Raw genomic sequence first — 24,717 nt, 5'->3', positions numbered from 1 at the left:
ATAACGGGCGTTGGGCTTGGAAACCCGTTTGCGTTAGATATCGGCCTCACTGAATGAACTACATCAGCTCAAACAGGATTTGGAAGATTTGAAATGTGACACTGAATGAAAACAATAAAAAGCAAAGAACCCCCCCCAGGGAAGAATTCATTAGAACGAGCCGTTTTCTAATTTCTAAAAAAAAACTAAATTTACATCTCCATCATACGGACTAAATTACACAACCCTGAAAACTAGGGTCAGCTAAATAAGACTGTTTGGTAAATAAATTGCTCATTTCTCCGGATCTTTTGACAGTGCATTAGAGAACTTATTGATTCACTCAATTAAATACAGCTTTTCACACTCTGCAGCTACCAAGAGACTCCTAAACTGCCTCTGGATCCAGTTTTGCCCGAATCAGACACATTAAAGGCAACTATGGAAAACGAATTTGTTCAGAAATAATTACTAGCACCAAATTGCGTGCTACTCCAGGGGTTGAGATTGGATAGTGGGAGACTAACTTATTCAAGCGTAATTGAGCACTTATTCTTCTTGTACGAGGTGGCTTGACCACATATCAAAAAGAGAGCCTTTAAAAATGCCTCCGTATGCTTCCCTGCTAATAGTCTCTCCACTGTTGGCTGATTGTCTGGTAGACGTATTATCATCAGCACGTCCCTGCCGAGGGCTAACCTTGTTTAATATGACGTTCAAACGCTCCAATAATTCATTTCTTCCCATTTTGTCCTGGAAACCTGGTCTGAGAATAACAAAGAAATGGATGTAGGACGAACCGGGAAGTGGTGTTTGTTGCAGGACGTGCGAAGGGGCTGGCGGTCACGAAATGACGCACACAGCGCTTGTGTAGTAGTCGTGTAGAACGTTGGCTTTATGGGACTCTGACGAATTGTTAAGTCACGATTTTGAGATATCAAATGGTTTCTGTTCACTTCGAGAGCCATTTAAAACATTTTTTTTTTTTTTTGAAAAATCTCAAGACTGGTTTTCTTCTTTCTTCTTCGATTTTCAAAGGTAAGAACTCAAAGGGCCCTTTGTGATCCAAACACTCAATTTCAAAAAAGGTGAGCATGCATGTTCTGGTTGGGGGGCCCTTACAAATGATCATATTACAATCAAACAGGTTGTATCAATGTCAAAATAAGAAAGGTTATCAGCTCTTTAAGGAAGCCAAAAGCAAGTTCATGCCGGTCTTGTTCATTATTAAAAAATGCGTTGGTGACAATCAGGAGGACGGATGGCGAGGGGTGTTTTGTGAAGCGTTACGTAGATTGAGTGGGAAGGGTCACTTTGTTTTCATGGACTAATCTAAAGCCTCCAGAGGAAGCCTAATACACTTACTAATTACTTGTTCCCATGGAACTGTCTTGTGAAATTAAAGCAAACATTGTTTACAACGCTTTTCATTTTGAGAGGAAGAAGCGGAAGAAGCGCCCGTGCTGCTAGATGGATGCAGCGACGTGTGATGGGAGCTCCTGAAACGCAGACAAATAACTATAACCATAAAAATTCATTTGAGTTTGTGAAAATGTGACGTACAGAGAAACTAAAAAAATAAAATAAAAAAAAAACACGGAGCAAACAAATCAATCAGAAGCGACGGCGCCGGCGGCTGTAGACACGTCACATCGGGTCTGGTGTCTTCAAAGACTTTCAGAGCGAGCCGTGCAAAAACTCCATTAACTCCTGACAAAGGACGCAAACGAATCCCCACACGTGGTGAGGAGGACTTAAAGAGACCATCTCTAATCATGACAAATGCAAGGTGATGAGTCCACTGCGCGCACACACGCACACACACACGCACACAAAGGAAAGAACGAGCTGCAGACAGCGACACATTTTACACCTCAAAGCCAAAACTCAACTCTGACAACTCAGTATCTTCCTCACTCTCTCTCTCTCTCTCTCCCTCAGTGTGTCCTAAAATGTTCTCGCTGAAGTGTAGCAGTGGGGTTTTTTCTCTCGCATGGACAGCTGTGCCGGCGTCTGCAGAAACGACAGCTTAGGCCCGAGGACGTTGGCTGGCTGCGCCCGACGAGCTGGATCCGAGCGCTCTCGCCACGCCGCTCTGCTACAGCCTGCAGGTGAACTGTCTGCAGTACCATATGGAGTCGGAGGGGGGGGGGCAACACTGAGGGGAGGGAAGCTGCGTAACTACGAACTGAGAGGTGGTCCTTATATTTTGTCTAGCCTGATTTTTATTTTTTAAATCGATGAGGTTACCGTTTGCAAAAAAAATACACAATTAATATGATAATGGAAGCATTAAATGAAAGGAAGGAACAGACACGCCCGAGGCCGTAGTCACACAAACGCACCAGACGCTTGATTGTTGTGTGACATTTACATCACTACACAATCCAAGTTGTGCATAAACACACCTTTGCTCCATCGCACCGGCTGAAGAAATATTGATCAACAGAAAAATAAATAGCTACATCGTGACTGAATATCACAACCCGTTGGCTCTCAGCGTGATGAAGGCGATCATCTGAACGGACAACGCGTCGGGGGAATAGATTTAAAAGTGGATACGACAAAAAAGCGAAACCTCTTCAGATCGACGGTTAAACTGGACTCAGACAAAGCAAGCGGAAAAGTGATTGGTCCAACAACACATCATACTTGACATTTTTAGGATCTTCAAGTAAAGGTTGGGGACATATAAAAAAAAAAAAAAATCCTATACGATAAAAAAAAAAAAAAAAAAAAGTAATGAATGGATGCGATGTTTTAGGTCTGATGTGACCTTTGACTCCAATGTTTAGGAAGATTTCCTCTTTCGCAGGAGGAGTAGTGGACAATGAGCAGGGAAGCGGTGAATTATGCAGTCCTGAGGGGGGGGGCACAGGTGGTTCCATCACACGCCGCTTTTTTAATGAACCACAAGGAAGCTTCATCTGACCGATTGAGTCGCACGCGCCGGCCCACAGGAAGGTCTTAGAAATGATCAGATGTCCAGACTTATTTACTAAGCATAATTTTCACGCCATCACACTGACATTTACATGAGATCCGTCCCCTCAGATCTTGGAGTCGGCAGGTGGCCAGGAGGTAACCTGAGGTAACCATATTTAGATTGCTCCGCTAGGGATTAGTGAGATAAACCCATCTTAAAGGGCTAATTAAGACTTGATGGGATTGGGGAGTCACGTCGGAGGCCGGCAATTACATTTGAGCAGGATGTTGACTTAGTGTAATGAAGAAAAAAAAAAGAACCCTAACAGTAGATTCTAACATTCAAAAGTTCAAGAGAGTCATACAAATGACCAAAGATTATATTTTAGGTCAACAGACCTCTTAATCCCATCCAGGGATTTTACATGAATAGGGACTCCAAAAAAAAAGGTTTGTAATGAATTGAGAGCTCATTAAATAGATAATTTACTCCTAATTTGTTTAACATCCCTTTTACAATATATCATTAAAATATGGTTAAATAAATAAAATAAATAAATAACCTTTTAAACACTGACAATAGCTCACCTGTGGATAGGGGAACATGCCTAGCGCCAACTGTGTGAAGAAGAAAGAGAGCGATCAGTGCTGCAGGATATTCTGTTATTCTCCTTGAGACATTTGATGTAATAAAAACATTTGGGAAAAGGTTGTTTAAGTTCAGGGCCGCTGCAAAGTAACGCAATACAAGCACGTTTTTTTCCATCGCCGGCATCTTAATGACAATTCAAGACACAAAGAAAATTGTGCAAAAAGCTACTGATGCATGCGGAGCTTGAGACTTTCTGTCTTTGAGGTAAGCTTACTGCCCACCTACTGATAACACTTCCCCATCAAACAACATCAGCTATTAGTTAATGACCCCCCCCCCCCCGATTACCACCTGTGGAGAACAAAATGGAGGGATAAAGAGAAGCAGGACGGGATTGTGCGATGCTTCTATCTATCTGTGAGGGGAGGGCGAGGGGGGGGGGGGGTCTCCCTGACATTTGGCAATTCACTTTGGCTGGGCATTTTTCATCTTGGACAAAGGGCAGCTTATTGGCAACATTACGTTATTAAAACATCAAACAACCAACTCGAGGGGCCGCAGATCAATCCAGAGGAAGTGGGACAGTGAGGAGCTTAATGCACGCGTCCACGGCGAGGACGGGGACAGAGGGGGGGGGGGGCGTCCACTGCTCTGCAGCTCCATCTTTATCACGCAGAGATCGTGTCAATAATTTTGACACGGCTCCTTCCCGCTGAACTCATCTGTTACTGTTATAATTGTAAGGACATTAAACATTATTGGCGACCGAAGGCGAGACAGGAGCCCAAATCATTTGTATTACTGCAGAGGGACAGAAAGAGACGGAGAATCAATAGTGTCGGAGGACAACAGACCAGGGAGCCTTTGACTGAAAACATCACGTTATTTTAAAAAAAGCGCACGCGGTCGGGCCAAGCACTGCCGCTAATGTGACAACAATTAGATACTAATTCACAAACATGGATCAATGAACCGTCGGCCTAAATACATATTACAAAGAATGCAAAAGAAGCACAGTGGCTGGGATTTGTCACACCTCCATCAAGGAGATTCCCAGACTCCAGACGTCCGCGTGGATACCATACTGCTCTCCTGATATCCTCTCTGGCTGTGGAGCGAAAACAAACAAACAGTCGAGACAAAGTTAGAAGCTGTGATTTCTGCGCTCAGTGGAGAAGTTGAAATGATTCGACTTGAGACAGGAGTCAAGGGGTCACTCACCGCCATGTAGGCGTTAGTCCCCACGTACGTTTTGGCAATAGAATTCACCAACTGCAAAATGAATGAATTCACAGGGAATAAGCAAATGGTTACACATGTGTAGTAGTTTATATGCATGTATATTCAGTAGTTTATAGTATCCCACTGACCGTGATAAGACACCTTAAGCGACCGTATAAATAACTTATGGAAGTCCATTACTCCGTTGTCCTATACAACAACATTCTCTAAATCTATTGACATGTCAGGTTGATATTTTGGGCTCAACCCCTGCACAGGGGAGCAGGAGTAAGACAAACAGCCATTAGTGTGTGTGTGTGTGTGTGTGGACACAATGGCACATGCCATCAATGACAGGACTGTGATAATGAGTGTCTGTTCCCACATGGCTTTTTTCCCCCCGTTCTACAATGTGAGAGGGGGAGGGACAGTGTGTATTTGTGAAAGAGAGATAAACACTAAACAGAGTACAACAAAAAGACAGAGGACAAGTGAGTGTTATACGTGCGCGGTATAAACTCACCTTGGAGCGCACAAGAAAGTGGAGGTTAAAAATGAAAAACAATTTGCCAAAGAAAGGATGCTGTGTGTGTGTGTGTGTGTGTGTGTGAGAAAGGCGAGTCCGAGTCCTCAGGGTTGATGTTTTAGGGAACGTTGAAGGTCTCTCCCTGATGATTACATTGCAAACACACGCCGCCGCCGCAGCCCCACACACACACACACACACACACACACACACACACACACACACACACACACACACACACACACACACACACACCTTTTGTCTGCTACCCACGCTTTCCCCACATCTACTGAATACATATCAATGAGGCTTTGCCGTTGTGTGCGGGTCATAATTATAACCAGTGATTTTTTTGGGGGGGGGCACAACAATGGAGGTGGGCGGGGAAGTTAATGTGAGAGGAAGACCCTTGGGACAGCGGCGATGTTTTGAGTTGAAAATGAATGCAGTGATTGAAATGTTGACCATATGCAAATTTGCACAGGATGGTGGTGATGCAGCCTCACACACACACACACACACACACACACACAAATCAGTGTACCTGTGTGCTGACACCAAAGTCACAGAGCTTGACTTGTCCTCGGGTGTTCACCAGCATATTGGAAGGCTTGACATCTGCAGAGACAAACTGCTTGAACGAACTGCAACATCAGCGCTCTACAGCTGTAACAACTGTGCTCATTCAACACCACCTTACTCACCTCTGTGAAGTATCTTCAGGCTCCACAGATATGTCAGGCCTTTGACTACCTAGATACACAAATGAAAGGTAAAAATAGATCATGATTTAATATTTAACCAGCATATTTGGATTGGGGGAGATGGGCTCCGGTTGAACTATTCGAACTTAACTTGTAGGTAGGAGAGAATTGACGGTGACCCAGCTTACTCCTACAAACCAGGAACACTAATTGTTCACCCCGAAATGCTGAACGGCTCGGATGCCGCTGAGCCGCCGTGGTTCACGCACGTCCCTAATGTTGTATTGACGTTGCCCTTCAATTGGCCATCCGATTCTCAAACGAGGACCAGAAGGTGCGCTGACACCAATTACCCTTCATGTGAAGTCCTGTGAAGTCCACTGGAGACGAGACCCCGGCCCATTTTTGTTGTATAAGAATAATAAAAATAATAAGATACAAGCAACCACGAGAACGTTCCTTCACCTTTAGTGGTTTAGCCGTTCGGGAGCAGCTCGATAAGGAGAGTTTGTTAGCAGCGTGGAGGCCTCCTCCCTGCTCCTCCTTGGAGGTGTAATGGCTGAAATGACGTGCAGGTTGCGCCCCGGTAGATTCATCCAGGAACCATACAATCATTATATTTCACTCCAGGTATTACTCGGTTCCCAACGTGTGGAGCTGCTTTTTCCATTTATGGGAAGGGGGAGCTTCTAAACACCCAGCCTCTAGGCTCCTGTCAGCCGTCTCTGATGCACGACAACCTCTGTGGTAAATTAAGAAAGCACAAAAGCTCTCTGAAGTCCTGCTGCCTCAAAAGCTGGTGGTGTGAGTGCAACAACGGCAGTCTGCAGCTTCGCTCACACCCTCTTGGGTGCTTTTCCTTCTGTGATAATTAACAACTGTGACAGTGCAAAGGAGGGAAAGCTGTGAATTAGAATTAACACTGACTAAATAGCTGTCATTGTTTGATTACGGAAGAAGATTGGGGAGGGGGCAGAAAAGAGGCAATGGAGACAAGGGAAGGGGTAATGAGTGTGGAAAAGAGACCGGCATTAATCAACATCAAGGCCATTTCTATCAAACCGGTACGTTTTTACAAGGATTACAAAGGGGAGGATAACAACGCCGACTTTGTCCATCACTTCACCAAATAGAGGCCGATTAATAAATTCACACCTGTAGTTTCACTTAAGGCAAGAGAAATATTCCTCGCACTGGTTCTGTATCTGACTAACGAATAACAGGTCGCATTTAAAAATGGCACACGTGGGCCGATCACACTGCAATACGCTTCAGGATGGAAAAAAAAGGAGATTTTGAGTATTTTTGAGTATAAAACTTACGGCCACGGCGATCCTCCCCAGCACGTGCTCTGGAATTCTTTTGTACACGTCAAGCGAACCACCTGAAAAACACCAAAGAAGACTTGGTAAGAAGACTATCCGTGAAATGTACTTAATAACATCCAAATGGAAAATTTCACTTAATCAAATTAAATTAAATATTGGCCATACTGATTGCATCAACCATACATTTCATCTGGTCCAGATTTAAATCTGGACCAGATGAAATCAACCAAATCAACCAAAATCAACCAAATCAACCAGCATTTACCGGTTGCCAAAAAGTAACTTTTGATCCTCTTAGACTGTAAATTTACACTTTTTAAGTGTGGACATTCTGTCCGCTGCAGATAATATTTAAGATGGTTGAAATGCAGAGAACACATTCCAAGTTTTGTTAAAAATGTACTTCAAAATAAATGAGTCAATCCATTAAATTATATTGAATGCAATTTAGGCAAAATTCCCCTTCTTGTGAGACATTAATCATATTTGTACTCATTTATAATTTAAGGTTGTAAATAAAAAACGTTGATGTTTTCTCAAGCGAGGAAATTTAAAACACAGAAAAGTCGCGTGAAATAAAGAGCGCTGAGAGGTTTGCTGACAAGATGCCGTACGTGTGAAACAGGGGAATCACTGCATTAACGCACACTCGGAAAAACACACACAGCTAAAAACACAGAGAGTCCCCCATCTCCCACCAATCGAGGAACACACGTAAAAATGCACTTTAAGTGGAGAACTCTCGCGCCCTTGTAGCTTTTAGCACGCGGGGATGCTAAGCAGCTCGCAGCGATAAGACGCTCTCTTGATCGGCAGACGTGTAAATGGACACAGAGCAGAGAGACAGGGGACGGCTCCCCGAAGTCCCTCCCACACAGCTCGGTCCGACAAAGACAACGCAGAGAAACTCACCGTCCATGAATTCGGTGCATATGGATATCCTGTTCTCCACGAAAAAGGCACTGAAGAAAGTGATGATGTACGGCGAGTCACACTGCAAACCAACAGGAGAGAACATGTGATCGCTAAAGAGCGGGACAAAATGTGCATCCGCAACACAAAAGGCATTGCTTTCTGCATTCGCCTCATTAGGAATTTGAGCAAAGGGTGATCAGCATGTATGTACCTTTCCACATATGCTCACAGAGGAAAGAAATTCACTTTTTTTATCACAGCTTTTCTGGATGAATTGCACTTCGTGACTCATTATCAGCAATAGAGATCTGATGGGACAGTCGGAGAAAAAGAGAAGTGGTTTCTGTAAAGAGGAACGAGTCAAACTGACCTTGTAGAGAATCTCTAATTCTGACATGATCTGCTTCTGTAATTCCACTGTGATGTCCAGCGGAATGACCTGTAATCACAACAGCAGATACAAATAAGAGAACAAAAATAAGCACAGCCTTTGATAAACACAACACGGGTATGTTGAGGTTCAGACGGGGCTGACTAGTTTGGGGGTCAATTATTAAAGCGGAAGTGATGTCATCAACATGGAAAGAGTTCTCACCTTGACAGCTAAAACCCGCTTGCCCTGGAGATGGTACGCTCTACAGGGACAGAGGACAAGATGTAAACAGTAACTAGGGTTTCTAGTGTACTTTTATTCTACCTGGTCATGCATATTTTAGGCTAGTCTTTGCATGCCATGTACTAAACATGGTGATAAAGTTCAAGGGACTAGGGTAATAAAATCACATCAATGACAATTTATGCAATAAAGACTCCCTTAAAAAGGTTCCTTGATGTGAACGTGACAAAATGCCACTGTGGTTTCTGCTAAAGGTCAAAAGTCACCACCCAGAAGCAGACCCAGCCACAGAGCTCGATGTTCCAGACGGAGTTTTGAGTTGCACGTCAAGCAGCGGCCACAGACTGGCCCCGTAATGATTTAATTATCAAACTCCTTAATGCCAAACACCGGCTTTAGTTACAGCCCTCGAAAGGTAAGTTTACAGCCCCGGCGACAACACCTCAGTACCTCTCAACACACGACCCTCAAGGACAAACACCGCGTCAAGCAGCTGTCAGCTGATTGGAGACGGGGTGGGAGGGTCCGCGCGTGTCACGCGGGCCGGTTTGGCTTACAGGCCGGCGTAGTAAACGCGATACGCGGCTGCTCGTCTGTCAGCGGGTCTTCTGCAGAGAGCGTGTACGGCGCGAGGTGTGATTAATGTGTCTCGGATCGGAGGCGCGCGCGCCGCTCGTCGGGCCAGACACCTAAAAACGGGCCCGGGCCCTTAATTAAGGCCACCTATTAGCGCCAGGCCAGGTGATTACGCACAGGTAAACTGCTGGTCTCCGAGCTGCGGTTTACACATCTTTACACATCTTTCATACCAGTTTTAAATTGTTGAACGAGTAAAACAAAAATATCGAACAGCAAATGATACACACGAAAGGTTTCGGTTATGAGGACGGACCACAAGCCGTGTCGTGAATTTAGCGATTAGCGCCAGTAAGTGAGTGCCTCTGGTCTTCAGTGTAATCTTTTTTTTTTTTTTTTCTTTTTGTAAAAGAGCTCGTTCCACATACGGCTGACGGCCTTGTTTCCGTTTTGATGTCTCCGTCTTCCTTTAAGCTCCAATCAATATTGGTTAAGCATGAGTGCTGCCACTTAATTAAGATGAAGATGTTAATTGAGGAGAGATCGCAGGGGTAGACGTGTTAAACAGTGGCTGGGCAGGTGTGTGTGTAAGTCTCCTCCATGCTACTCTCGTAGTACTCAATGAGAAGTCGCTATACATCGCCTGTGGCCGAGTGCGTCCCTCTTCTTCTTTAACACTTGTGCAAGTTTACAGTCAGTGTTTCCGTTTGGTGGCTTTGAAGAGCAGTGCTGCATGTCCACACATTAAATAGATGTCGTACTTTTGAATTCCCCAAGTCGAAGCTAATACATTTGAAGGGCTTGTTATGGGCCCGGAGAGGTGGTGTGACTACTGCTTTGTTAAAAGCTTGATTCTCAGACTGCCCTTGACCGCCTCAGGGCCGAGCGTCCCTGTATGAGTTACAGTGACAGGCGTGTGACAGCGGGAGACATGGGGACAAGGTTACATAGCCACCGCCCGCCACTTCCCTTGATCTGACCCCAGTAAACGTGCCCCATTGCCTGGATCTTATTTACACTCCAGCTCGCTCTGTAATAAAAGCTCCATCATGCAGTATTCATAGGCCGCTCTCTTTGTCTCTGGAGTTGGGGCTGCGGTTTAGACGGACCGGCCTCGCGTATCAGGGCTAACGGGGTACTTTTACACCGCCACATGGACGACGGGCCGCCATCCTCTCGCCCTCCCCGACGCTCTCATCTTATGCGGCGATAATGGCTTTCCTACCTGACCGATTTATGCAGATTTAGACAAGTCAAGGTCGCTATACGCGAGTTAGGGCTGCTAAACCTGTACAACCTTTAAAGCGGTTTGTTCCGTTTGTACCAAGCGTTCTTTATGTCTTCATTGTGGCTTTCACAATTAATACCACGCAACATTTTAACTTGAAATAAAATTAAAATAATAACATCTGGAACATCGTTGTGCCACAATAACCAAGACTGGATATCAAATATTCAATAATTTCATATCACTTCCCAAGTTATTATTATCAGTCTCCCAAACATTAGATAATTGAACCTATAATCTGGAGGAATAACCAAAAGAGCCAAAAAACATCAACACAAGAGAATTATTCAAACGCAAGCGAGTTCCTAGTCTAACTACTCTGCACCAAAGACAACAGCGACGCTGCACTGATACTCGCTGTAAACATCCATTCCAGTCAAGTAGCTCGAGACACAATCGCAACATATCTGGATACAAGACACGAGGTTACGGCCAGTTAACCGAGCGCCTTGGCCCTGCGTGAGGAGATGTCACCACGGTCGCAGTCAGGCAGAGGCGCTTGTTTTAACCGCACTGCTGGATCCCAGAGTCACCATCGGCCTGCGTATCCTTGTTATTGTATTTATAAGCCGTGGAGTCAGTTAGATTGCCGGACAAGATGGACCTCAGAGAGAGAGAGAGTGTGTAATAAAAAACAAAGGGCGACATTGATGGATGGCGGGGTCAGCGCGTGGTTATGGAGCGCTGCGGTGTTGGTAACATCCAATTGAGTCTAAATGGCTCAGGGTCATAAATGGGCTAAGAGGTTAAAAAGGTGGGGAGCCTTTGGTAGTGCTTTCCCACACGATAAGCCCGATATTAACTGGATCGCGTGGTAGAGGTGGAAGGCGACAGGGAATGGGTCTCTCAGACACGCCAAGGCCCTCGCTGAGCCACGGGGACGGGGGGGGGGGTCTTAAATATGTCTGCCTTCTCTCTTGTATAACAAAACCAGGTGCCATTAATGCGTTTTACGTGAGAACAATTGACAGCAAGATGTAGCTTTTGGGAAAAGGGCCTGGAAAAAACATTTTCATGGAATCACTTCATCGCTGTTTTTTGTCCTAATATAAGCAAATGAGAGAAGAGCACTTTTGAACAGGATGGTATATGTTGTTTTGAATGTATTTTCAAGGTGTTAAATGCAGGTGTTTTATTATCTTAGCTCTATTACGGTCTTATTGCAAGTCGCTTTGGACAAAAGCGTCAGGGATGCAGCTGTGGTATTCAGGAGGAAACGGTGCCGCTGTGGACTTATGACAGGCCTGGACAATGACGGAACAGGTACCCTCGAAGTTTCTGAAAAAGCATTTGTTGATGCATAAAAAGAAAGGCCTCTAATCCCTCGCGGCTAGCCGAGCAACATTAATAAATTATAGCTGCAGTATTAATGTCCTGAATATGGTACCGAGACCCTTTGACTCAAACAAGCATGGAAAAAAACTTTCTACAACATGAAAATAGCACAAGCATCCGGGTTGTTGTTGTTGTTTTTTTATATTCTTCTTCCAACCATAAACATTTCAGCACCAAAGCATATGGATTTTTTCGCGGGACTAAATTGACTGAGAAGTTGTTGGGCTTGCAATATCGGCCTTCCCCACTGCAGTGTAACCATTTTTTGGTGCCAAACTGATGAGCAATCTTATTCTCCTACAACTATGAAAGATTGCCTCTTAATGAAACTATCTCAACATCATAAAACAGTAAGAGGTGCTTTGGTAAGAAGGAGGTGGAAATTAAAAAAAAAAAGGCAGTTTTGAAGATTTGCTGGATGGGACATTTAGTGGGTTCGTGGGGACTCTGGGCGGCAGACCACTCCGTCAAGTCAAGGTCAGTCTAAGCAGTGATCAATACTTCAATCTCAATAAAACAGCTCAATAGCCGAGGATTGATGAGAGGGAGGAAACACGAGGTGGGGAAAAGAAGGATAGAGCGAGCACCACAAATGCCAACCTTGTCATAACGCCAGCAGGGCCGTAATACATTTGTCTAGCCGGAGAGGACGGAGCTCGCTCCCCCGCCGTGGCAGGTAATGTGCGGAACTATAGACAGATTAGGTCAATGGCTGTCATACTTTACAGCCCCAAATCAATATCATATATGTTTGCAACCTTCGGAGCAGAATAAATAAATGGAGGTAAAGACACAAACCACCCTGATGGATGTCACACCAAACGGTGAGAGATAAATGGACGGAGGGAGGGAACGCAGGAAGGGTGGATGAACAATGGGGGAAAACTTGCTCCTCGTAAAGACTGAAAAAGCATGAAAAGACAAGAATCGTACCGCACTCATCAGCCTGAAATTGGCGACGGTCTTCCTTTATATTCTCAGTCGTATGGAGGCTTCAACAACCCTGAATAAACCACCGTCTCACTTTGTCCGACAAGCACCTCCGCCGTGTCGCCATCTGTTACTGTGCCGCGGCCTTGTAGCCAGCGAAGACTTACTTGTAAACCGTGCCTCCGTTTCCGTGGCCGAGCTGCTCTTGATAGTGGATATCTTGAGCATTTATCTGTGGACGCGGAGGATGTACGATTATGGCACTTAGATGTTACAACATAAGACGTGCAACCAGTGGATGACATGTGCAACTACACAGGTGAGGCAGAGCGGGGAGAGAGAGAGAGGGAGGGAGGGAGAGAGAGAGAGAGAGAGAGAGAGAGACAGACAGACAGACATCGTCACCGGAGACTAAAAAACGAGACGCGCGTTCGGGTCACGCCAAGTTCAGCAACATAAAGAGAGAAGGCAGATGGTGAGCAGCAGGAGAAGAGGCGATCAATACAGCATTTGCTAGAAATGTATAAAATGTGAGTCGGTGAAATGCTTAAAATGTTTATTAAGGATTTGTTTGCAGGTGACTATGTTAGAATTGGCACTTGGTGGACCTGTGAAACAAAAATGTACTCAACCAAGACAAATGACTTAAAATGATCTAATAGCTACAATTTAGTAATACGACACCAACTCATCAGCATTGAATATAGCAATCGCTAAAGAATATGAATTGAATTAATTTAATACTTTATATGTGTAATATATACGTGGGGCTGTCAAATCACATTGTGTATAGACCGGGCCAGGCCCGACCACATACGTGCACACAACACACACGCGTGTGTGGATTGATTTGATAAGGTGGCGAGAGGAGGGCGGTAAGGAGAGTGAGAAGAGCTGCATGAAGGGACGGAGGAGAACAGCTCCATTAGTTCACTGTGTTACAGCAGAAACCGGAGAAGACGTGGCTTAATTATCTCCCTGACAGGTGTGTGTGTGTGTGTGTGTGTGTGTGTGTGTGTGTGTGTGTGTGTGTCAGTGTGTGTGTTTGAGGAAGGGAAAGAGTGTTTAATGAAAGAGACACGTGACTGAAGCAGGCTTGAGCCTCGACACCCACAGATCTCCTGCAGTGAAGAGACAACAACCAGATACACACTCTGCACAACAAGCCAGTCGGCATGAAAGAAAGAAACCAACCAGCAGAAGAGTAAAGTATGAATCCCGTCAGTGGAAACGAAAGCAGAAATCGACGTAAAGTCAAAACTGCGGCTCACCTGCCCATTTGTCAGGATCCTCTTCAGCTCCGCGGATGACTTCTTTAAGCTGGAGGAAGGAAACACAGCACAGCTGACGCGAGTATCCCAGACGTCGCTCCGCTCTAATCGGTCATCTAACCGGCTGGAGTTTAATCCAGGTGGTGGAACATGCACCTCCGGCCCCATCCAGCTCACCTGTTGTTGGTCATGGAGTCTGGGATGGAATGAGTGCAGTCGTTGGCTGGGTTAGGTCTTGTATTAACCTGCGGGTTTGAGAGAAACACACACACACACACACACGTAAAACCGAGTGACCGAGTGGTCAAGGCCAAAAGACAAGACTGACGGACATATGGCCAGACCCCCCGAACAAACGCCAACTAAACACAAGCTCTCGGCTCAGCCTGGAGGTTAATCGCCTTTTGAAGCACAGAGGCGTGCACGTGGAGGAGGCGACGGGAGGACAGGCTGCACGAGGGAGGAGACGCAACAATGCGCTTGCATGAAAGAACAACGATATGGGTGAAAAAGGCAGAGGAGAGAGAACCGGAGACGAGCAGCAAAGTTCCCAAGGCCGCCACCATCAACAGGGGACCAGGGCGCCGCGCAACCGCTCAGCTGCCAAAACAATGTAGAGGCATTAGAAATGTCACGGCTCGCTTGGAGCATTGTTCTTTACGTTTTCTTCATCTGCATAAACGCTTACTACAAAGGGCTCCTCAGAAGAGACGAGATCCCGTAAAGGGTATTCTAAAAATAGCTCATTTAATTGCGGTCAAAGGGCCGATGTGTCGGGTCCAGTAAAGCGCAGGGATTCTCTCTTTAATTAGTGCCCAGGAAGACCCAATTTAAACAGCGCACCAGACTCCCCTCAGCCAATTATTTGTATATTAAAACAGGAGAAAAGAGGGGAAAGATTATTAAAGGACTTCAGTTTTTTTTTTTTTTTTTTTTAAACATCATCTTATCAAAACAGACCTTTGACCTTAAAAAAAAAAAAAATGACACAGTTCAGTAGTTTTCACCAAAGCTCCTCAGAGGATACATTAATTTAAGCACTTTCAGTATTTGGAGAGGAGGGGTGGTTTTATCATTGAAATGGAGATGGATTAATACGGATCATCTGGAGAGCTGGAGGAGGTGTCAAGTCATTTAACCCATGGTAATTAGCAATGAGTTTCAATGGCAACATATGCCAAACATCAAATGGGAAGGTCTGTGGAGGGGCGACTCTCTAATGACAATTTCATGGTTGGACAATGAGGTCTTCTTAGAGACTTGTTTTTTTTTTCTTCCTCTTTGGCCGAAGCTGGTCCTCCTCTCATCACGTGGAACGTGCGGATCATCAACACTCCGGCGTCGAGGGGGGAAATGGAGGATTTAGCACGACACCTCGCATTTTAAATGCCTAACCCGGGCCACGAGAACCCGGGAACACGCGAGACGAGCCGAGCGGCGCGACGCAGCCGCAGCCCGCCATTCCGCATACGCAAACGCGGCTGGAACGAGGAGAGCAGGAGAATGAGTGGGAGAAAAGGAGAGCCTTGACTTCAATTGACATTTCAATAAGTGGAACACGGCGTTACCAATCCATTTGCCTCGACTTCCCTCCCCTCCCCTCCCCTTGTTCTCCGTGTAAGGCAGCTGAAACAATTATTGAGATAGGTACCTTCAGGCCATGTATGTTCCGGATCCCTGGAGTCTTGCCGGCTGAAACAGTAATTGACTAGATTGTAGAACACATCACTGGGCCATTTACAAATGTGCCGAAAAGGAATCAGTTCTTTGTAAAGAAAGAAAAAGAAAAAAGAAAAAGATGAAATGAAATGAGGGTTACTTTGAAATTAGACAAGAGAGCGATTGAGATGTTGGGCTCTCGAGACAGCTGGTGGAAGGTAGGAAGGAAACAGAAACACACAGCAAGAGAGGGACAGATACACCGTCGAGGAGACGGAGACAATAGACTTTGCCCCCTGGGCTGGTTGGTGCATTATGCATGACTTTAAGTGGTGAGGAAACCACATGAAGATATATACATTTGTATGTATTAAAGAAACACTCGTAGTCAAAACCAGCTGCGGGAGGAAACCAGACAACGTTATGAGATTTGGGGGGAAAAAGGCTCGGCCTGAACATAAGCTCGCGGTTCCAATTGTCCTCGGAGCAAAATAAATGTAGATTTATAAAAGGACTGTCAACACAACAACAGGACGCGCCGCTGAATTCTAATGTTTGCCAGAGGCTGCGCTGCTACCGCGAGGAGCCGACTGCTCCTCTGTTTGAACGCGGCGCCGGGGATTCACCCACGTTTAAGGAGTTAAAAGTTCTCAACTGGGAAAGTGGGAACGTTCAACATTAATTACAAAAGACACAATGAGCCTTTAAGCGTCACCAATCCGTGATGAAGTGTAGGATGCCACCACAGTACCTCGTGGAAAAATCTGCAGAGGGTCCGGCAGCAGCCCGTTGATGCGTTGCTCATTCATTGTGTTGAAGTACTGAAGGGGAAAAGAAAGTCAACAAGGAGGTGATTATTACACGTGCTGGACCTTAAATATACGTTGGTTCATTGAAAAAGGATTAGCGGGAAGAAGAAAAAAATAAAAATTAAGATGAAGAAAAGCTCCGGCAAGTTTGACAATGCACCGCACGGAACATTTTACACGTTTACCCACACGCACAAAATGTTTATGTAAACGACGTCAGAATGAATCCAGTGTTCCCAGAATGTGAGCACGCTGTGCTGAAATCTGTTGCCGATGAGGAGCGATGCCCTGTGGGCTTGTTCTGAAGGAGTGTAGCATTAACCCTTTTCTCCTGCAGGTCAACAGCTCACCAAACACTCATATCCTACAGGACTAACACACACACACACGCACACACACGGACACACTGGGCCTCTCAGATGCTTGCCAAGGCAATGCAATAATTGATGTTTCAGTTAACCAGACCATCTGTTAATCTGTGCTTTGTTTACGTCCCCTTCTTTTTGCACGGCAGGACGTCTTTCAATACACAGTCAGACACTTTCGACGACGTCTCCACAAAGTCCGCGTGAGGACAAGTGTTCGTTGTGGCTCACTTACAGTCCAGTAGGAATCACCAAGTCATCACTGCGATATGTAAATTCAGGGCGGACGGTGGGAACCGGCTCGGATGGGAATGGATCAGAATGGCTGCCCAAGTGGCACAGCTGTTATTAAAAGGCCTATTTATCACTGTCAGATCCCTCCTCGCTCCCAGCGCTCTGCTTTCTCCCTCCAGCGTTTTCACTGGGCCACATCTGAACAATGGGCCTAATACCAAAAAACATGTTGTGTGTGTGTGTGGGTCTGTGTGTGTTTGGGGGGGGTCGGGCTCCACGTACCTTTAATTTTCCGCTCAGCTAGCTTATTGATTAAGGCTGCAATTACCACCTAATCTGTAGTAGGTGTGTTATTAAAAGACATTCTCCATTGTTGGCCAATAACTAAACAGTGTCCGATCCCAAATACCATCGCTCAGCCTTAAGGGACAAGAGGGAGAGCGAGAGCAGAGCGGGTCTCATCATCATTAGCAGACTAAGGGGAAAATGGGAGCGAGAACGGTGGAATAAGAGCCACTACCTCCAGGGGGAGCTGAGCGAGGAGCGGATGAGGTCACATTCCTTTTTTTTTTTTTTTTTTTCCCAGTACCTGACGCAGGCCAGTCTTTAACTTTGAACTGGGGCGTCTGTCTTTCAAGGTGTCGAACAATGATTAGAGATGCCTGGAAGACGGGTGGGTCTCACAGGAGCGTGTAGCAATCAATGTTCTCAGTGACGGGCGACGCTTTTCACAATAAATGCACACTGATGTTAATTAAGCGTCGAAACTGAGCATTGGTTTTATCAGCAATAAGGAGCATTGCCTTATTTTCCACGGCAATGTTGAAGCAGGCATCTTGAACAAGAAAAAAATAATACATGTATATATAAAAAGGGATGGCTATACGATTATCAATTAATAAAACCGTAACCATCCACACACAGAAACACACACACGAGAGGCCACCATGAGAGAGACTAATGAATTACCCCACCTTTCACCTAACATGTTGGCTTCCCTTAATTCCTATTAATTTCACATAATGGCTGTCTGCTCACCTGGAATTAACAACACTGAGGCAAAAAAAAAAATCTACTGTGGTCTCTACGGAGGACAAATGGAAACCACAGCAAACAAGAAATCCTCCGAGTACAAATGCAAATGACTGCTGAAATGCATAACCCTTGCTCAAGACACTTAAAGCACTTTGCGAGGGTAAATTATATTTTGGAGGGGCCAGTATTTTTACAGGTGTTCAGCAGCTTTTTTTGCGCACGTTCCCGTCCCACAAGGACTAGAAAGCCATTACATCCCTGGATTTGTTTGGTAAAAATTAATTGCGGCTTTTGAAATCTGTGGACGAGGCAGCGCAGTGTTGTGGATACTAAATATTTGTGCAGCAGGTCAGGGTCATAAATGAATATGCTGTAGAGATATGTCACGTCATCCGAATAAAGAACAAATTACTTTTGGGACATGAAGAAAACATTATGCATCGAAAGCTGAAATACATTATACGTTATAATATTTTTGTAAATACGCGGCCAACCCTAAAATATGGTTTCATTGATTGTCAAAATGTTTATTATTAAGAGGAGATTTTAGCACTTGATACACAACACATTTGTCCTTGCACGTAAGCTGGAGTCTGGCGGTATCACAAAGAAATTGCGGCACGGCGTATTACACAAAAGTTTCCACAAACGGATGGTTGTGTGTAACAAATGATCCGGGCGGGAGAGGTGACTTAACAGTGGTGTTATTACCAAAAATACAGGGAATTCCTGTAATCCTGATATTGCATACTAATGTTGTGCAAATATTGAAAGCTACTCCTATTCTAACAGGACAACCGGCCCAGTGATCACTTAAAGCAAAACTTACAAGAGCCTCAAAACATCTCATGCACATTGGTGACCAGCACATTTATCTGCGGTCAATACCTTTTCCCTCTCTCCATTTCACAAAAGGCTCATCGGCACAACAGCTGTGTCTTTTTTCCCTAATCACCCTGCTACCCTATGCTACTTAATGATTAAAAAGCAACCACAAGTGAATGCATGATAGAAATGGACCAAAAAACCGGGAGAGTAAATTGTGCCTGTGGCTCCAGCAGCATCATTGTGAGCTGATGGGGGGTAAAAGACATCCACAGATGAAAGTAGATTTTGAACAATTCTGCCGCCCAGGGGGCCTTGCTCTTTAATGAGGCAAAACTTTAAGTACTGAATAATAAATAATAAAAATTGACAGTTCATTTAGCTTTCAGTGTACCTCGTAGAGAAACCCATTACACGCCATTACTCTTACTGTCCGCGGCATGAACAGTAAGTATGGCGGAATATGAAAATGTGCAGCACGAGGTGGAGGAGCTGAACGGCTGGTGGGAGTTTGTGCATCAGTTTTTATCTGAGGTTAAAGACCTCACTGGCTGAGGCTGTGTGAGTCTCAATAGGTTGCTTGGCTCTAGATGAGAACAATATCAGCGTAGAAGTAAGAACGAATATATGTATCTTATCAAGTGAGCAGCACGTCGATTGCTTTGGATGTTTATTTGCTAACCATTTATACGTCTTATAAACACATTAGACCAAGTTCTCCATAAACGTTCTTTATTTTTTAAAACACCATTCACCACTGGATACATTTTTGGTGACTTACGGCAGCATTCTGTACTGAAATTTTCTGCTGCACCAAAAACATATGCAACAATAAAGTTGACGTTAATGTGTAAAGTTTTCATCAGAAGCAGTTATTATGAATGAAGAAATAACCTGGCTATGATGAAATGATTAAAAATGGTTTTATATACTCACATATGACAACATGGCTTTGAGTTCTTCATCACTTCTTACAGTGATTCTGTCCCCGACCTCGTCTTCATCTGAAAACAACAGGTGCAGGTTAAAAATTGGATTGCAAAAATTCACAATAAAGAAATTAAAGATAAAAAGCTTTTATTATCAAAAGCAAGACTCAAAGCTAAAGGTGTGTTTGAGATACATCTCAATTGATTTGCTTTTAAAGAACTTCCTAGTCTTGCATTGGCATGCGTGTATTACGACGTATGAGCCGGTGCAACCCTTCAGTTCCTCTGGCACATTTAGGAAGGAAGCAAATCCATTGTCTGCCGTGTGTTGGTCTCAAATTGCCAAACACTGCAAACTGCAACACAACATTTAACAGAGTCTAATATTGTATCATGTAATACTTTTAGCAGTTAACAACATGTATGACGTTGCTCTTTCCATATAAAAATTCATCTTAAGTCGCTCATTTTAGAACTGTAAATGTCCCTTTGAGGAACGCAAGAAGAACAAAAAGCATATCGTGGTAGCATCATTTTGGTTGTCTTAAGTTCAAAAGAGTCCAACCAATTAGGAAGTTTCAACAACAAAAGATATGTTAAAAGAAAGACAATAATCTCCAAATAAAAAGATGAATAAAACTCTTTGTATAAGATATTGTTATAGATATATAAAATAGTATGAGACGGACACTAACATTCAAAGGCAGTGACCGTGGCTTCAGGCATGACATCCCTGATGGCAACCTGAAATGTTCAGCAAAGTGAAAAAAATAATAGTGATAATAATAAAACATAGCACAAGGTGTAACTCATTCACAAATATAAAGCCTTAAGGTGGAGTCGCAGAGCTCAGTTAGCTGGACACAGAAAGTGATCAATCCAAACCGAAAGAATGTTAACAGTAGAGCTTACTTTGACTGAAAACTGCTGGCATTAAATCTAATTTACGCTAACCTAATTAGCTGTCTGCTAGCATCTTGAAGACTCACCAGCAAGTCATTGAAGTTCAGCAGAGCTGGAGAGTCGACGGCCGAGTCCATGTCGCCCGAAGGCGTTATTATACGGATTACTATGGCCTCGGTGTCCATCGCGCGGATGTTTGCTAACGTTAAATCGAGAATACGCATAAAGAGGAATAATGAAGCCGCATAATAAACACTTGGCCGGCCGTTTAAGCTAACAGGCTAATTTCCTGCAGTGTTGTGCTAACGACAGATGCTAGCATCCTGCTCGGGAGATTCCAAAAGGTTAACGGCTGAGCTCAGTCAACGTTCACGTCATAACCGCATGAACGGTTTAGCTTTAGCTGTGTATATATGAATATATATTTGCCCACAACGTGAGGCCAAGTTGTACACGGTGTCATCGGAGATATTGTTAGAAATGGAGCTAGTTTAGAAGAAAACACAACTGCTCCCAGAGCGCTTCCGAATCAACATCCGCTCAGGGAATTTCAAAATAAAAGACCTTCATCCGCCCGTTCACTCAAAACAGGATTTCTACTGTCGAGAGGCTTGAATTAAAATAGTTAAATATAAAATAATAAAGTAAAATAAATTAAAGACACGATTAACAATTAAAATGAAAACATTTGAAATGGAAAACCTTGTTTTATTTACCTTAGTGTAAAGGATTGTTTTAAAATGACATGTGTTATTCAATCCCCCTCCCAGCTATCAATGTGATTTTGTCAAAAGTTTAGACTTAAAAGCTTTGCAAAGAAAAGTAGACAAAGTCGATCGGGTTCAATAGTATGTGTGTGTACAACTCTTATATTGACTTTTATACTGAATTGAAATAATTGAACGCATCATGAAAACAGATTATTGTAACCTTGGACTGCATGCCTCGATGTCAGATTAAGTTTTATAAAAAGAACGCAATTCTAAATTCTAAATAAGTATGCAATATCTTCCAAATTCTTATTATAATTGATTTCTGATCTCCATTGTAAGATCCAGACTTTCAAATTGAAATGAACAATTTAAGATTTAAGAAAAGTAGGAGTTGTACAGACAAGTTATGTCCTCATTACCATGATTTTACAAGTGTTCAAAGTTGTTATTTTAATGTTTCCAATAAGCACAAGTAATTGGTGTTGCACCGTTGTTTATTCAGTTCCTTTGGATTGAGGATCTGCATTGGTCTCCCTGACCGCTCACTGCGGAGCTCTGACTGCAGATCCAAGAACTAGACGTTGATCCACGATTCCTGTTATTTTACAGCGCTCTGCAGTACCGTTCTTTGTAAGGACGAGAACCTGTCCATCTATCTGTCTATATGCTTGTCGCTCTATTATCAACCGTCAACAGACACACATGCACACACACAAAGTCCATTGCATCGACCTGCACTTATCTAACGTATTACACATGGAACAACAGCTGGGTTAAAGACCCATTGATTTCCATGTAATGCCATGAAATTATTACTGCACCTTAATTGTTACAGGAGAGTGAACGGAAGGGAAAACAAAGCCGGGCTATCAAGCGCTGTGATTAATGCCTCCACCAGCACTGCCCTCTGATGAAAAGCAGAGGATCTATATCGCACTTTGTCAAACACACTCTCACCGGACTTGACATCAGGTCCTTTTGCTTTAGGGGCAACTAGGACAGACGAAGCGCAGTCAGCAATCCAAATTATCAGAAATCAAACTCCTGACTTCGCTGTGAGGAGAAAATGGAAAAGGAAGGCCAGCATTCACTGTCTGGTAATTAAAAGCCATTTTATCAGCCCTCCTCTTGTACCCTGCGCCTCCTTTCCAGCTATTGGCAGGCTGCTTAGCGCAAAGTGAGCTCAGCTTGACTCTAAATGTATGAGGCACACATATTTAACTTTCACAGCAGAGGGAAAAGCAAGTAAACAAGACAGCAACCAAATTGTCCAGCAAGGTTTCCCATTAGCTATTCACTATAGTTTTAATTTCCTTTTTGTGTGCAATAAAGCCTGTGTTTGCCTCTTCGTCCTCCTCCTCATCTAATGATGATTATTATTTCATTAGTCTATGTCAAATGTATCGGTTGGCTTGTTGTGTTTATTGATTAATGAGCCAAAGTCAGCACTGTCCTCCTCCTCTGTAACGCTGATATAGAAGGTCTTGAAATACTATTTGTCTGCGGGTGGTTAGGCGTCGATCCCTCTCACAAACATCGACTGCGACTTGGTAGCTTTCTATTTACCATGTCCCTCAACATTAACGGTTGATTATTCGAAGTAGTAATGCGTGTGTGGTTATTTAAGGCCTTATTTACCTTGATATAGCCAACAGTTGGGAAATTACCACTGGAGCTGGACCTGCTGTGTGTGTGTTAAGCGATAAAAATTGCTTCCCACCATCTGTCCGGGGGCCACGTCCCCAACTCGGGTATCCAGATGCGAACCCTGCGGCTGAAATAGAGATGTGTCTCCTCAGCCTTGAAGCCTGAAGCCTGTTGTTTATTGATGCTGCCAGTCCCGGGCTCAGATCGATACCATCTCCCTCAGATGGGCCTTCAGCACGCGGACTCCAAATTGAGGTCAGGATATGAGGGTTGTGGCACTTCAGCCGATATGAATTGCCGGAGAGGCTGCGATCATTTGTTACGCCTTCCTTTAAAGCTCACCTCCAAGTTGGCCTGTGATGAAGCGTGGGGAGCGCGTCAGTCGCCGGTGTGAGAATTGGGAAATGCACCAATATATGGCCATGGCAGTCTGGGAGGAATGGATCGCGGGACCGGAGCTCTCAGCTGGTGGTGCGTTCGCCGCCCGTGTTTCAGATTCACCTCTGAGCTCCCTTTTATGGCAGCATGTTGTTTCTGTTGTTTCCAATAAAGAGGAAATATTGGCGCCTTCCCGACCTCCTCATAGGGGCCGTAGGAGAATTTACGGTGTGTATCTTCTCCACAGAGGCTGCTTTTGGAACTGAGGGCGACATAAATAACACATCACCGGTTCACCAGAGCTCTGCTGGGCTCCTCTTTCCTGCTGTGGTCAAGTGACTTTATTGAATGCAAGATGTGACTACATGGTGGGGCTTTTCATGTGATACAAATAAAAAGAAGTCATAAAGTGTGTCACTTTGCTTTACAAATTTGACTCTGTCCAGCAGTAGGTGGCATCCTCAGAGGTGTGTTTTTTCTGATCTCACAGATGTCGGCCTTCTGCATGGAATGATAAAATGTTTGCCTGAGGCGAAGCCAGCTTGTGAATCCTGTACTTCCACGGGTGTCTTTCTTTGCTGCAACGTATGTTGAGTCTGTGGAAATATTAGATTGAAGGGGAAAAACATTTTGACTTTCCCCCTGTGTTTCTTTGTAGAGAACATTGAGACCCCTCATGGTGGGACAAACGGGGCTGGTTGGACTAAACAAACCTTCTTGTTGTCTCCTGTTTTATATTCTAAACCTAAAACCAAAATAAGTTTGGCAAATACCACTTTGTGATAACAACCTGTCAAAAGTAAAAACAGTTCATTCAAGTTCAAGTAAAGTAAAAGTAGAGACGGGTTACACCATATCGTATAGTACTTAATGTCATCAATCAATGTAAATAACCATTAAGTAAACATGTAGGAGATAACAGTTACAACAACACTGTAACTGTATATACATGTGCATGCATATGTGGATGATCGTGGCCAACCACACATTGATTTGGTGCAGAGAGTCAGGTAG

The 24,717-nt window shown here is 44.2% G+C and overlaps 1 protein-coding gene across 2 annotated transcripts in view; it reads right to left on the bottom strand.

The window, feature by feature from the left end:
- map2k5 (mitogen-activated protein kinase kinase 5) overlaps positions 1 to 21,528 on the bottom strand; it is a 39,168-nt gene extending 17,640 nt beyond the window's left edge. For both annotated transcript variants that reach the window (XM_040168723.2, XM_040168730.2), the window contains exons 1-17: positions 21,052 to 21,528; positions 20,758 to 20,806; positions 20,070 to 20,137; positions 16,617 to 16,686; positions 15,858 to 15,898; positions 14,384 to 14,451; positions 14,207 to 14,255; positions 13,103 to 13,167; positions 8,786 to 8,825; positions 8,561 to 8,629; positions 8,188 to 8,269; positions 7,270 to 7,331; positions 5,948 to 5,996; positions 5,788 to 5,861; positions 4,718 to 4,768; positions 4,533 to 4,604; positions 3,493 to 3,522 (exon numbers count right to left, since the gene is read on the bottom strand). In XM_040168723.2, coding sequence (XP_040024657.1) covers positions 3,493 to 3,522; positions 4,533 to 4,604; positions 4,718 to 4,768; positions 5,788 to 5,861; positions 5,948 to 5,996; positions 7,270 to 7,331; positions 8,188 to 8,269; positions 8,561 to 8,629; positions 8,786 to 8,825; positions 13,103 to 13,167; positions 14,207 to 14,255; positions 14,384 to 14,451; positions 15,858 to 15,898; positions 16,617 to 16,686; positions 20,070 to 20,137; positions 20,758 to 20,806; positions 21,052 to 21,189 — 1,077 coding nt within the window. In that variant the 5' untranslated portion in view covers positions 21,190 to 21,528. The remainder of the gene's footprint in view (positions 1 to 3,492; positions 3,523 to 4,532; positions 4,605 to 4,717; positions 4,769 to 5,787; positions 5,862 to 5,947; positions 5,997 to 7,269; positions 7,332 to 8,187; positions 8,270 to 8,560; positions 8,630 to 8,785; positions 8,826 to 13,102; positions 13,168 to 14,206; positions 14,256 to 14,383; positions 14,452 to 15,857; positions 15,899 to 16,616; positions 16,687 to 20,069; positions 20,138 to 20,757; positions 20,807 to 21,051) is intronic.
- Positions 21,529 to 24,717: the final 3,189 nt, after the last annotated feature.

Source organism: Gasterosteus aculeatus, chromosome 12 (genome assembly GCF_964276395.1).
Source record: "Gasterosteus aculeatus chromosome 12, fGasAcu3.hap1.1, whole genome shotgun sequence".
In the NCBI taxonomy this organism is placed as follows: Eukaryota; Metazoa; Chordata; class Actinopteri; order Perciformes; family Gasterosteidae; genus Gasterosteus; species Gasterosteus aculeatus.
Note: the sequence above shows the minus strand (reverse complement) of the source record. Positions and strands in the feature narration are given on the sequence as shown.